Source organism: Mauremys reevesii, linkage group 10 (assembly GCF_016161935.1).
Source record: "Mauremys reevesii isolate NIE-2019 linkage group 10, ASM1616193v1, whole genome shotgun sequence".
Classification (NCBI taxonomy): Eukaryota; Metazoa; Chordata; order Testudines; family Geoemydidae; genus Mauremys; species Mauremys reevesii.
In genome coordinates this window covers 1,306,844-1,319,552 of record NC_052632.1, presented here as the reverse complement: position 1 = coordinate 1,319,552, position 12,709 = coordinate 1,306,844, and the positions used below count along the sequence as shown (strand labels likewise).

The window sequence follows — 12,709 nt, the reverse complement described above, 5'->3', positions numbered from 1 at the left end:
CCGTGAGTCCTACACTGCCCCAAATCCCCCCTACAGATGGCAGGATCCCAGGCAGCCTGCTCTCCCCTCCGCAGGACGGGCGCCTCGTGGCCTGCCCAGTGTGCAGCTGACACTGACCCCGGAGCTGTAGCCATGAAGAGCTCCACTGCCAGGGGAGCAGCGACCTTCAGCGAGAGCAGGGAGGCTCCAGTTTCCAGGAGAACAAGCTCCCAGGATTAAGGGGTGGGCACAGAGCCCATGAGCTGGAGCCAAACATCCTGGCAACCCCCATGTCCATCTGGCCCCACCTGCACTGACAGGTGGGGTGGGAGTTCATGTTCCGGGGTGGGGCCAGAAATGAGGGGTTCAGGTGCGGAGGGGGCTCCGGCTGGGGGTGTGGTCTCTGGTATGGGGCCAGGGATGAGGGATTTGGGGTGCAGGAGAGGGCTCCAGGCGGTGCTTACCTCAGGAGGCTCCTGGAAACAGCGGCATGTCCCCCCTCCAGCTCTTATGTGGAGGTGCACACTGCCCCGTTCACAGGCACCGCCCCCGCAATGCCCATTGGCCATGGTTCCTGGCCAATGGGAGCTGCGGAGCCGGCACTTGGGGCAGGGGAAGTGTGCAAAGCCCCCTGGCTGGCTTTACATGTAGGAGCCGGAGATGGGGACATGCCACTGCTTCCAGGAGTCACGCGGCGTCACAGCAGGCAGGGAGCCTGACTTAGCCCCACTGTGCCACCAACCGGACCTTTAACAGCCCGCTCAGCTCCAGGGTCCCTTGGCAACCCTAGTGGGGAGATACGGCCCCAGCCCCTGAGCCCCACTTCCTTTTAAGGCAGGGCAGTTGTCAGTCAAAACTCCCATTATGAATATTTATAGATAGGAGGAGCCAAATCCACCCTTCAAAAAAGTTTGGGAGGGGAAGGAATCGAACTCTCGAGCTCTGGAATTACAGGGGGGCTGCGGGTCAGGATTGAGGGGCACCAGCAGAGCTGTGGGGGGGGAGCTCACTGCTGGGATAGTGGGGAGCTGCGGGTCGGGATTGAGGAGCACCACAGAGCTGTGGGGGTGCCCAGGGCTGGGCTAGGGGATCCTGTACCGAAGCAGGGGGGATGGAAGTCTTTGTGTTGCTGGCTCCGGCTGATGCTCCTGGTCCCTCCACCCACAACACGTTTCTCCCTCTAGATCAGACGCCACTGGCTCAGTGCATTTCCCCACTGGGCTGGGGATTGGGGCACGGCCAAGGGGCTCCAGCTCCCTGGGGCCACCTGGGGCCTGGCACCATTCGCACCACAGCTCGGGGCCAAGAAGAGTCCGGGCAGCTGGGCTGGAGCAGAGACACAAGGGGCGGGGACGACAACCCAGGACTTTCCAGCAGGGAAGCTGCTGGCGGCAGTGCCTGGGGCACACGCCCACACACCCTGTCCTGCCCCCTCCGTACACTGGGGCTGGCCTGGCGGGGCAGGGCTGGCTGGCGCTACCACGGCCGGTTGGCTGGTGCAGTCAGCGGGGGCCCCGCTCCTGCCATGTGCTCCGTGATTCCCCCTTCCCGGTGCCCTGCACGGCCCCTCTCGTGCGCAGCCAGCACCCCCGGGGCCAGAGCAGAGACCGGCCCCGCCAGGCCAGGGAGCCGAGCAGGGCAGCCCACTCGCTGCAGGAGCCCAGCGGAGCCAGCACCAGCGTCGGCCCCAAATAACCTCAGAAGGGAAACTTCCCCCTTGGCCTCCCCCCGCCGGCCGGGCCCTGTGGGACTCCCGGCCACACAGCTGCTTGTGCCCAGCCTCACACCCTATCCCTCAGCCTAGGGAGCGACAGACGCTGGAGAGGGCCCAGCTCCTGCCACGGCTGCCCCTGCTCTCCCAGCGCCCCCACACCCTGCCCGGCTCCACCACACCTGATGGAAGCCCAGGGGCAGAAGGAGATGCCTGGCTTGCCCTGCCCCTCAGGGTCAGCCCCAGGGGCCCGGCTCCTCCCTCACGGCCCCAGGCCGAGCTGGGCACCAGGCAGGGCCCACCAACCCGGCCTTTACCCAGGGCCCCAGGCAGGCCCTGGCCTCACAGGTAGCTGCTGTCGACGCTGCCGGCCCCATTGCCCAGGTGGCTCTGGGCTGCGGGCGTCTCGTGCGCCGGGGGGGCCGTGGTGCCCCGCTTGGCGTGCAAGGAGGTGGCGGAGCAGCGCGAGGATCCAGTTGGCGGGGAACAGGGCTCGGGCCCCGCTGCGTGCCCCCCCCGGCAGCAGTGCCCCAGCCCCCTGCGGAAGGGGATGGTGAAGAGGCCGTAGGTGAGGGGGTCCAGGCAGGCGTTGAGGAGGCCGAAGATGAAGAGGACGTGGGTGAGGGACTGCGAGACCGTCTCCTGCATGGCGCGGGGGCAGAACCAGTACCAGAGGCCCAGCAGGTAGTAGGGCGTCCAGCACACGATGAAGGAGCTGACGATGACCAGGCTCAGCTTCAGCACACGCAGCCGCGCCCGCGGGATGTTGTTGGTGGAGCGGCGCAGGGGCACCTCCTTGGAGACTAGAGCCACAGGGAGCAGGGCTGTCAGGGCGGGAGGCAGCCACCACACACCCCACGCCGTGCCGTGCCAGACTGATGGGCTTGGCTGCTAGCCGGTGGCATCTCCCCGGCCTCGTGGGCCCAGCTGTGAGCCCCAGGGCCAGGCTGGCTGCTCCACTCCACACGGGGCAGCCAGCCCTCTGGGAAACCGGGCCCCACAGACGAGCCTCGGGGCAGGGACCTTGGGCCTGATTCTGGAACTCAGGAGCAGTCCAACCCTCGGCATGAGCCAGAGCTGCCTCAGGGCCCCCACCAGCGTCTCCCCAGCCCCCCCCAGCCCCATGTGTCCCCAGGCCCACGCCCAGCCCAGCCCCCCCCCAGCCCCATGTGCCCCCAGGCCCCCGCCCAGCCCAGCCCCCCCCCAGCCCCATGTGTCCCCAGGCCCACGCCCAGCCCCCAGCCCCATGTGTCCCCAGGCCCACGCCCAGCCCAGCCCCACCCAGCCCCATGTGTCCCCAGGCCCACGCCCAGCCCATCCCAGCCCCCAGCCCCATGTGTCCCCAGGCCCACGCCCAGCCCAGCCCCACCCAGCCCCATGTGTCCCCAGGCCCACGCAGCCCCACAGCCTCCTGCCGCTAGCCCCAGCGCACTCACAGAGGCTGGAGCCCATGCGGCGGGAGATCTCCAGCAGGATGCGGGAGTAGCAGCAGACCATGATGAGCAGGGGCAGGAGGAAGAGGCAGGCGAAGCCCAGCATGTTGTAGGCCGTCTCGTGCCAGCGCCGGGGGAAGCTGCCCCGCGTGGTGCACTGGGTGAAGTTCTGCGGGGAGCGGATGGTGACTGTGTGGAACAGGAACAGCTGGAAGCAAAGCGAAGGGAGAGAGAGGAGAGCTGGACCCCGGTGTGGGGCCGCACCCGACCCAGCGGGGCCACGAGCGGGACAGGGAGAGGCTCTGCCAGCCCCCCACCCCTCCGACACCTGGAACCACACACGTCTGTGGGCCAAGCGAGCCTGCTGGGGACCTGGGCATTGGGGGACAAGAGACTGTTCCAGCCCCCCACGCCCTGTGGGGTGAGCTGAGCCGCAGGGAGATGGGGGCGTCCGCCCAGCTCCGGAGAGACGGCCGCTGGGAATGGCTTTTCCATGAGGGAGCCCCCCAGAGAGCTCCACGCACACCGCCCACCCCCAGCTCACACTGCTGCTCCCCAACTCACAGCCCCAGTGGGCTCCTGGGAGCCCTCTTCAGCCAGCGGGGAGAGGAGCAGTGCAGCGTGAGGAGCCCCCTCCATGGGAGATGAGTTTGGGGGGCCCAGCGGCCCCCATTCTGCACACAACTAACAGCACAAGATCCCCACCCATTGCTAACTGGCCCAGCAGACTCTGCTCCGCTCAGGAGGCTGCGGTGGGGCGGGGGAACCAGCAGCTTTGGCAGAACTGGGGCGGGAGCCCAGGGCTGGACAGCAGGGGCTGTGGGGCAGATACCTGGGGCGGGGAGAGAACGGGGCGGTATCTGGGGTGGGAGGGGAAGTGGGTACCTGGGACTGGAGGGGCAGTGGGTATCTGAGGGGTGGGGACCAGCAGGTACCCAGGGCAGGAGGGGCAGCGAGTATCTGGGGGGGGAGGGCCAGCGGGTACCTGGGGGTGGGGACCGGCGGGTACCTGGGGGTGGGGACCGGCGGGTACCGGGGCAGGAGGGGCGGCGGGTACCTGGGGGTGGGGACCGTGGGTACCCAGGGCAGGAGGGGCAGCGGGTACCGGGGGGGTGGGGACCGGCGGGTACCGGGGGGGGGGGGACCGGCGGGTACCTGGTGGGTGGGGACCGGCGGGTACCCGGGGCGGGAGGGGCAGCGGGTACCTGGGGGGTGGGGACCAGCGGGTACCCGGGGCCGGAGGGGCAGCGGGTACCGGGGGGCTGGGGACCGGCGGGTACCCGGGGCAGGAGGGGCAGCGGGTACCTGGGGGGTGGGGACCGGCGGGTACCCGGGGCAGGAGGGGCAGCGGGTACCTGGGGGGTGGGGACCGGCGGGTACCTGGGGCACGGAGAGCCCGGCACTCAGCAGCCAGGCCGCGTACAGCATGAGGCGGTTCCTCGTGTGGGCCTGGGCGATGGCCAGCGGGCGCAGGACGGCAGCCTGGCGGTCCAGGCTGATCACCACGGTGATGAAGGCTGAGGCGTACATGGCCACCAGCTTGAGGTACATGAGGAGGCGGCAGGCCAGGTCCCCCGCCTGCCACTGCACCGTGATGTTCCAGACGGCGTCCAGCGGCATCACCACGAAGGTGACCAGCAGGTCGGCCACCGCCAGGTGCAGCAGGAGCACGCGGACGTGCGAGAGCTTCCCGCGCCGCCCGCCCGCGCCCGCCCACAGCACCGCCAGGTTGCCGGTGGCCGAGAGGGTGAGGAGCACGAAGGTGAGGATGACGCGGGCCTTGGCGGCGGGGGAGAAGGTGGGCAGCTGCAGGGCCCCCTCGGTCCCGTTGGCCCAGGGGCCCCACCCACAGCTGCCCTCGGTGGGTGGGAGGCTGCTGCAGGGCACCGTGCCCGCTCCCTGGCTGACGTTCATCGCAGGGGCACGTGGGGCCCGGCCGGCTTCCTCCTGCTGCGACGGACAGACAGCGTCAGCACCCACTCCTGGGGAGTGTGACCCCCGAGGCTACGCCCTGCCCCGCAGAGCCCCCTGCCCCAGGCACATCCTTGGCACTGCACAGGGCACCTCCTTATGGGGCTGAGCCCCGGGCAGAGGCAGCCTGGCAGGGCCTGGGCACGGCAGGGCGGGGAGGCCTTGCGTGGCTGGATGAAGAGGCCCTGCTCGTACTGGCGCAATCGGCCTGGAGCCGGGGGCAGCTGAGCTCAGCAGGAGGGGGAGCTGCAGGCCCAGCCCCCCAAACACCCCTCACTTGGAGCCAGAGGGGCAGCTCCCCCATGGGACACTGCCCCCCCCAGCCTGGCAGTGGGCCTGGCCCGGCTTGGTGCTGCCACGCGCAGTTCCCCCGCCCCCACCGGCTATTTGTGTCTCTGCTTCTCTTCTCGGAGCAGCCACCTGATGGCTGGTGCTGGGGGCCAGCCGGGGGCTCTTCCTGGCAGCCCCCTGGAACCCTGGCTGGGGCCGGGAACCTGGAGGGGTTTGGACAGGGGGGACACACTGCCAGCCACGGCCCCTGGCTGTGGGGCTCTCCTTGAAGACCCATCAGGCCCCCGAGCAGGGGCGGCTCTAGGCACCAGCGCGCCAAGCAGGCGCTTGGGGCGGCCGTTTCCCGGGGGGGCGGCATTTGGCTCCGGTGGAGCTCCTGCCGGCATGCCTGCGGCAGGTCCACCGGAGCCCGGGACAAGCGGACCTGCCGCAGGCATGACTGCGGCGGGTCCCGTCTTCCCGCGGCTCCGGTTGAGCTCCCGCAGGCATGACTGCGGGAAGAGGGGACCTGCCGCGGGACCGGGGAAGGGCGGCGCAGCGCTCCGCGCTGCTTGGGGCAGCCCAATTTCTAGAGCCACCCCTGCCCCCGAGAGAGCCAGGAACAGCTTCTCCTCCCTTCCCACTATCACCGACTTCCCTGGTCCTGCCTTTCTGTGCAGCCCAGACGCTGCGGTGATGGGCTCCAGCTAACGATCAGCAGGGGGAGGAGAGGGCAGGGGCTGTCCCACCTTCCAGAACACAGCCCACCTCACCCTCCCCGGCCTGCCTCAGCCAGAGAGCTGCTCCCACAGCAACCCTGGCCCTAGCAGCTCCCTTACACAGGGAACCCCCCCATCCGGTCTCTGCTCCGGGGCAGCTCTCAGTAGTGGGCCCAGGCTGGCCCCCAAGAGGGTGGGGAGGATAGAGGAGTCCCCAGCAATCAGCCTCTGCTGAGCAAGGCAGGTGCTGCTCCTGCTCCCAGCCCCCGTGCCCCCAGGCTGGTAACGGGCATGGCGTGGTGCCAGGTGTCTGGGAGCCATGCGCCAGGTCAGCGTCCGTGCCCCATGCCACACTCGCTGGGGCACAGGCACGTGCCCTGCCCACAGCAATACCCGGGGAGGGGACGTCCCAACGGGAGCCGCGCTGTCGCTACCAGTGGGAGACGCTCCCACGGCCGGTCCCACCCAGACACCCACTGAGGTGGTGGTGGGGCCGTGCAGCCCCCCGCACCCAGCCTGCACCAATCTGCATCCCCCAGGCTTGTCCAGACCCCGTGCAAGGGGATGCCGGCCCAGCCTACTCCTGCCCCATGCATCCCCCGCAGCGGGGACAGCCGGCAAACGGAGCTCTCCAAGCCCCAGAGGACAAGGAGCAGGGCCCCAAGCCACTCACCCGCCCGCCTCACCTCCAACCACAAAGTCCCACTCGCTCGGCACCTCCACTGCTCTGCGTGGGTCGGAGCTGGTGCTGCTGGTTCCCGCTCGGTGTCCGGAGCCTCCCTCGGCACTAGCGGCAGCACTGCATCCCCGCGGCAGCGAGCCAGCCAGGGGCCTACCCGCCAGCCAGCCTCCCCTCGCACTCCAGTCCCAGGGCTGTGTCACTCTGCCACCTGCCCCCCCGTGACTCGCTGGACGCTGACGCAGCCGGTCGATGAGATGCCCTTGACGGCTCATGTTGCTTCTTGATGTAATAAACTCGTGTTCAAAAGGCTTTGCTCCCCCATCCCCCATGCGGCACCCACACACACAGTCACACACTCACACACACAGTCACACACTCATGCACACACTACCCCTGAGTCCCATGCAGTCACACCCGTGCACACACACACACACACACACTGAGCCCCATGAAGTCACACCCTGTCACCGAGTCCCCGGGCGATGCTCTGGAACTGCTCCCCACCAAGCCAGGCAGGACTCTGGGGAGCCTCCTCTCCCTCGGAGCAGCCTGTCTGCAGGGCAAGAAGCTCCCACGGCTTCACCTCCTGGGTCTGACCTTGGAGCATTCAGCATCCTCTGCCCCTCCGTGCGCTTCCCACAGCGAGTCCACCCCAGCGGGGGCCTGGGGCAGCCAGAGGGTCCTGCACCCCCACTGCGCAGTCAGACGTGACTCTCAGCCAGCCAGTAACACAGAGGTTTATTCAATGACAGGAACAGGGTCTAAAACAGAGCTTGTAGGTACAGAGAACGGGACCCCTCGGCCGGGTCCATTCCGGGGGGCAGTGAGCCAGACACCCACGTCTGCCCTCACTCCTCGTCCCCAGCCAGCTCCAGACTAACCACCCCCTCCAGCCCCTCCTCCTCTGCTCAGCTCCTTTCCCGGCCAGGAGGTCACCTGATCTCTTTGTCTCCAACACCTTCAGTTGGCACCTTTGCAGGGGAGGGGCCCAGGCCATCGGTTGCTAGGAGACAGAGTGCCAGGCATTTAGGTGCACTGGCCCCTTGCTCTGCAGCAATCACACACCCCCTGATCCCACCACCTAGATATTAAGAACTGCAGAGGGGACACTGAGGCACCCACACAGTATTCAGAGCAAACATTAAGAACATTCCCAGTTCGTCACATCTCTCCCCCCTTCGAGACCGAACTGAGCGAGGTCACTTCAGCCAGTGACCTGGGGAAGTTCGAACCCACCAACGTTCCCAGGGATACTCCAGCATCTCTCCCATTCCCTGGGGTGAGTTACACCAGGACAGTCCAGTCTCACGCCCTCCCTTAGGCCGGGTGAGCTCGGTGGCACTCGCAGGCCGCATGTGGGAAGGTTTATGCGGCTCGAACCCTTTTGCCAGCCCAATACCCCTGGGGTTCAAACTGGGACGGGGTCTTCTCCCAGCACCCTGGGCTGCGATTCGGGCTTTCTCAGTTAAGAGCCCCCATCTTGGCCTTGGCCAGCTCGGGGCTTGGGCAGCCGCTCCCCACCTTGTGGCCCAGATACACCCCCTCTGCCACTCCCACCGTGCACTGTCCAGCTGTTACCGTCAGTCCCACCTCCTTGGGGCAGCCCAGCCCCCCTTCCCCTGGGACACCTGTTCCTCCCAGGGCTGGCTAAAGATGCCCATGTCATCAGTGTCTGCCAGGGCCACGTTCTCCATCCCCCTCAGCTTGTCTAGGCTCTCCCCAGGCCTAGGCATGGGGTCGGCGTCAGACACTGCGATGGCTTCAAGCTTCCGATGGCCCCCACAGAACCAGATCATCCCGTCTCCCTTGGGGGCCAGCCCCACGGGTGAGGCCCGTGGGCTGTTGAACGGCTGGATCCCATCTAAAGCCAGCAGGTCCTTGACCTCTCTCCGGGTTCTGGGCTGCTTCCCCAGTGACTCTGAACGGGGAACCCCTGATGGGGAGATTGGCTCCCACCTCAGGGGAGAGATCCCCAGGGGGTCTGCCCCCTTCTCCTCCCAATCCTCCCCTTCCAGGTCCAGGGGTCCCCTCGCTCTCCTCCCGCCCAGCAGCTCGAGAGGGAAGAACCCTGTGGATTCCTGGGGCACCACCAGCTGCCTCCCGATTCCCCCCAGTTCTGCTTCCCCTTGGGGAGCCCATTCCCGGCACAGGAATCCCTTCTCCCGCAGGACTCTGTCCCTGCAGCCTTCCCCAAGGGGGTTTGCAGCGCGGTGGCCAGCAAGTTCCCTCAGCTTCTCCAAGGAGGGACCCTCTGCAGCTCGGTCTAGGATTCAGCTGCTGGGGCAGGGAGTGGGACCTGCTCCCTCTCGCTGGCTGGGCCTGGGGTCTGGGCCAGGGGGGCTGGGCCTGGGGTCACAGCCCCCCTGAGCCCTGTCACGGTGCAGGGGTCACACACACTCGCCATGCATGGGCAGGGGATGCGCTCTGAACGTGTATGGTGGCACTGCCCGCACACATCACGGTGCAGTGATCACATATGATTGCCATGCACGGGCAGGAGTTGTGCTCTGCGCATCCATCATGGCACTGCCCGCACACATCACGGTGCAGGGATCACATATGATTGCCATGCACGGGCAGGAGTTGTGCTCTGCGCATCCATCATGGCACTGTCCGCACACGTCATGGTGCAGGGATCACACGCTCACCATGCACGGGCAGGAGTTGTGCTCTGCGCATCCATCATGGCACTGCCCGCACACGTCATGGTGCAGGGATCACACGCTCACCATGCACGGGCAGGAGTTGTGCTCTGCGCATCCATCATGGCACTGCCCGCACACATCACGGTGCAGGGATCACATATGATTGCCATGCACGGGCAGGAGTTGTGCTCTGCGCATCCATCACGGCACTGCCCGCACACGTCATGGTGCAGGGATCACACGCTTACCACGCACGGGCAGGGGTTGTGCTCCGCGTATCCATCATGGCACTGCCCGCACACGTCACGGTGCAGGGATCACACGCTCACCATGCACGGGCAGGAGTTGTGCTCTGCGCATCCATCATGGCACTGCCCGCACACATCACGGTGCAGGGATCACATATGATTGCCATGCACGGGCAGGAGTTGTGCTCTGCGCATCCATCATGGCACTGCCCGCACACATCACGGTGCAGGGATCACACACGCTCGCATTCAGCGGAGCAGCACGTGGCCTCTGCCCTGTGATTTGCCAGGACAGGCTCAGACAGGGGGCTGCTGTTTGTCTTCACAGGTGGCCTGAGGTGGCAGAACAGGGACCCAACCAGGGCAGAGCCAGGATCCGCTGAGACAAACCGACCGTCATGCTGGCTCCAGAGTGCGGTTCTGGGGCTCTCAGCAGCTCAGCCCCTTTATTTGTGGAGGTGCTGAGTGCCCCAGTGCCCCCCCCCCCCGCAGCCTTGCCTTGCTATGAAATTCCACCCCCACCTCCATGGCCAGCGGTGCTGGGGCCCTGCGTTCCGCAGCCCCTTCCAGGCCGGGCGCCCCCGGACGAAGGGCTGGTCCCGTATGGACTCAGGCTGCTGCAGCTGCAGAGAGAGGTGCAGGCTGGCACCCCGGGGCCATTGAACACGGGCCAAGGGGGAGCCGATGGTGCCCAGAGGAGCACAGGCCTGGGGGGAGCCCGGCCCCCTTGGCACAACAGGGGAGTTTTGCATCTCAAAGGCTGTGTCCCGGCAGAAGGAATTAATGTTATTAGCAAGTCAGTTCACAGCTAAGTGGGGCTCATTAGCTGCCCAGCCCCCGCCCCAGAGCCGGGGGAGCGGGGAGGAGATGGAGCCTCCTCTGGTCTATTAGCATCTCCCTGTCAATCCCCATTAGCACCAGCCCTGTAATGGGCTCTCCCAGCCACCCCAGGCCAAGCCCCCAGGAGCGGAGCCGCCCCACGGCCACCCCCATGCTGGGAGCCAGCACAGGCAGGGAGCCTAGCAGAGCTGAGCCCTGGACCCAACCCTCACAGGCCCCGCTCTGCCCCACATCCCCCGAGCCCGTGCTCCCTGCCACCCCCGCGATGCCCCCACGCCTGGAGCCAGGCCCTGGGCAGAGTCTGGGCTCTCAGGAAAGCAGCCCCTGGGCATTGGGGTGGGAAATGCAGCCACACAGCTCTGACCCTATTACCTGCCAAGAGTCCTGGGCTGGGATCCCCCCCAGCCCCTTACGCCAGCTGCCCCACTCCCCAGGGAACAGCTGTGATCACGTTCCCCAATTCCCACCCACCCCGCAGCTGCTGCCTCCTGCACTGGGAGGTTTCACACCCTGCCCCAGCAGCTGTGCCCGCCTTCCCTGCCAGGGCATTGCAGAGCGCTCTGCCCAGGGTCCAGGTCTCATGGGACCCCCATCTATTTATCTGGGGCTGAATCCTGATCCTCTTCTGTCGTGTCTGTCCTGCCCCCGTGAGCTGGGCCTCTGACAGCCCTTTTCCCACAGAGGGACAGGGCTGTGAGATAAACGGGCACAGAGCCACAGTCTCACCACTGATATCATGTGTAACTACCACCCCACCGTCTATCCCAAAGGGCTTGCCACCCCATACACTGAGATCACTCACCCCCTGCGGAAATGCAGCCACCTCTGGGGTGGGATGCGGCAGCAAAATGACACAGCATGTTAGAACAGGAAGCTCAGAAGCATCCTGCATTCAATGGACTCTAGTGAGGCCAAGTGAGGCCACACAGGAACGGGGCAGGACACGGGCTGAGCTCACCCACCCCAGGGGATCTTTAATGAGCCCCAGTAGCCAGGCCATGTGTTGGGGGCACCCAGCCCCGGGGAAGGCAGGACGGCCCCTTGCAGAGCACTCCCAGGCCTGTGCATGCAGGAGAGGGCAGAGGAGAGCAGGGGCCCCATCCCCCCCAACCAGGGCAGTGGCCTCCCTGGCTCCTTAAGACAGCTGAGGCAGGGGCTCCTCGTGGGCCCCAGCCAAGGGACCTCACATACAGGCAGGTTCAAGTCTCCCAGCATGGTGGGGCCCCAACCCAGTGCGCCCTGCTGGTCCCATGGGGTCACAGGGATGTGAGGGAGGATGGGAACCGTGGGTCCTCCCCTGCCACCACGGGAGGGGCCCCGCACCGCTCAGGAGAATCCCTCCTGCAGGCAAAGCGCTCACATGGCATCTTCCCCAAGTGGGACCGAGGGAGACAGAGGCCCAGAGGCCGGGCAAAGGGACCTGCCCAACAGGCCCCCACACCAAAGCGCTGTCTACCCACCCAGGGGTTATCATGGATCCCACTGCTGGGGCGTGAGCTCAGTGGCCAAGCCAGGACTGGAACCCAGGAGTCCGGGCTCTCCGCCCAGTGCCCTAACAGCAGGGCAGCCTCCTCCCAAGCCGCAGGGCCAGTTCTGGCTAGGAGGCCGAAGCGGAGACACGTATTGATCCATAATGGCTCCCCCTTCCCTCCCCCCACTCCCCTGGACCCCACCGCAGCAAGAGGCAGGAGGTCACAGACATGGGTTTATTCATTCACAGCATCACATCAGCTTTCAAAGCCCTTCATCTATTGTCCCCTGGCCTGGAAATAAGCCGATAAATACCCTCCCACCCCGGCACAACTCGATAAATACCCTCCCACCCCGGCACATCTCGATAAATACCCTCCCACCCTGGCATAACTCGATAAATACCCTCCCACCCCGGCACAACTCGATAAATACCCTCCCACCCTGGCATAACTCGATAAATACCCTCCCACCCTGGCATAACTCGATAAATACCCTCGATAAATACCCTCCCACCCTGGCATAACTCGATAAATACCCTCCCACCCCTGCACAACTCAATAAATACCCTCCTACCCCTGCATGTGCCCCACGCCTGCATGTCCCCAGCGTGCCCCACGCCTGCATGGCCACGCACAGCTGCATTGTCCCCAGAAGTGGGCGCATGATCCAGGGCAGAGTCGTCAGCCAGCGACAGCATTCGTGCGTGTGGCCCTCTCCAGCCGAGCTGCCTGGGCTCAC

At 66.3% G+C, this 12,709-nt stretch overlaps 1 protein-coding gene across 1 annotated transcript; it reads right to left on the bottom strand.

Annotated features, from left to right (window-relative positions):
* Positions 1-2,032: 2,032 nt before the first annotated feature.
* On the bottom strand, positions 2,033-12,668 carry LOC120373369 (gonadotropin-releasing hormone II receptor-like). Its single transcript, XM_039491723.1, has 5 exons — positions 12,545-12,668; positions 8,394-8,683; positions 4,504-5,073; positions 3,127-3,331; positions 2,033-2,493 (listed from the first exon to the last, which is right to left on the bottom strand). The coding sequence occupies exons 1-5, from the start codon at positions 12,666-12,668 to the stop codon at positions 2,033-2,035; spliced, it is 1,650 nt and encodes a 549-aa protein (XP_039347657.1).
* Between the last annotated feature and the right edge of the window lie 41 nt (positions 12,669-12,709).

Bases quoted from the DNA above. Each gene is read 5' to 3' on its own strand.
- LOC120373369 (XM_039491723.1), bottom strand. From the start codon at position 12,668: ATGCTGTCGCTGGCTGACGACTCTGCCCTGGATCATGCGCCCACTTCT. The intron at 5,074-8,393 runs GTGTCCCAGGGG...TGTCCGTCGCAG, and splicing joins GCCAGCCCTGGGAGGAACAG to CAGGAGGAAGCCGGCCGGGC. The intron at 3,332-4,503 runs GTACCCGCCGGT...CTTTGCTTCCAG, and splicing joins CCGGGCTCTCCGTGCCCCAG to CTGTTCCTGTTCCACACAGT.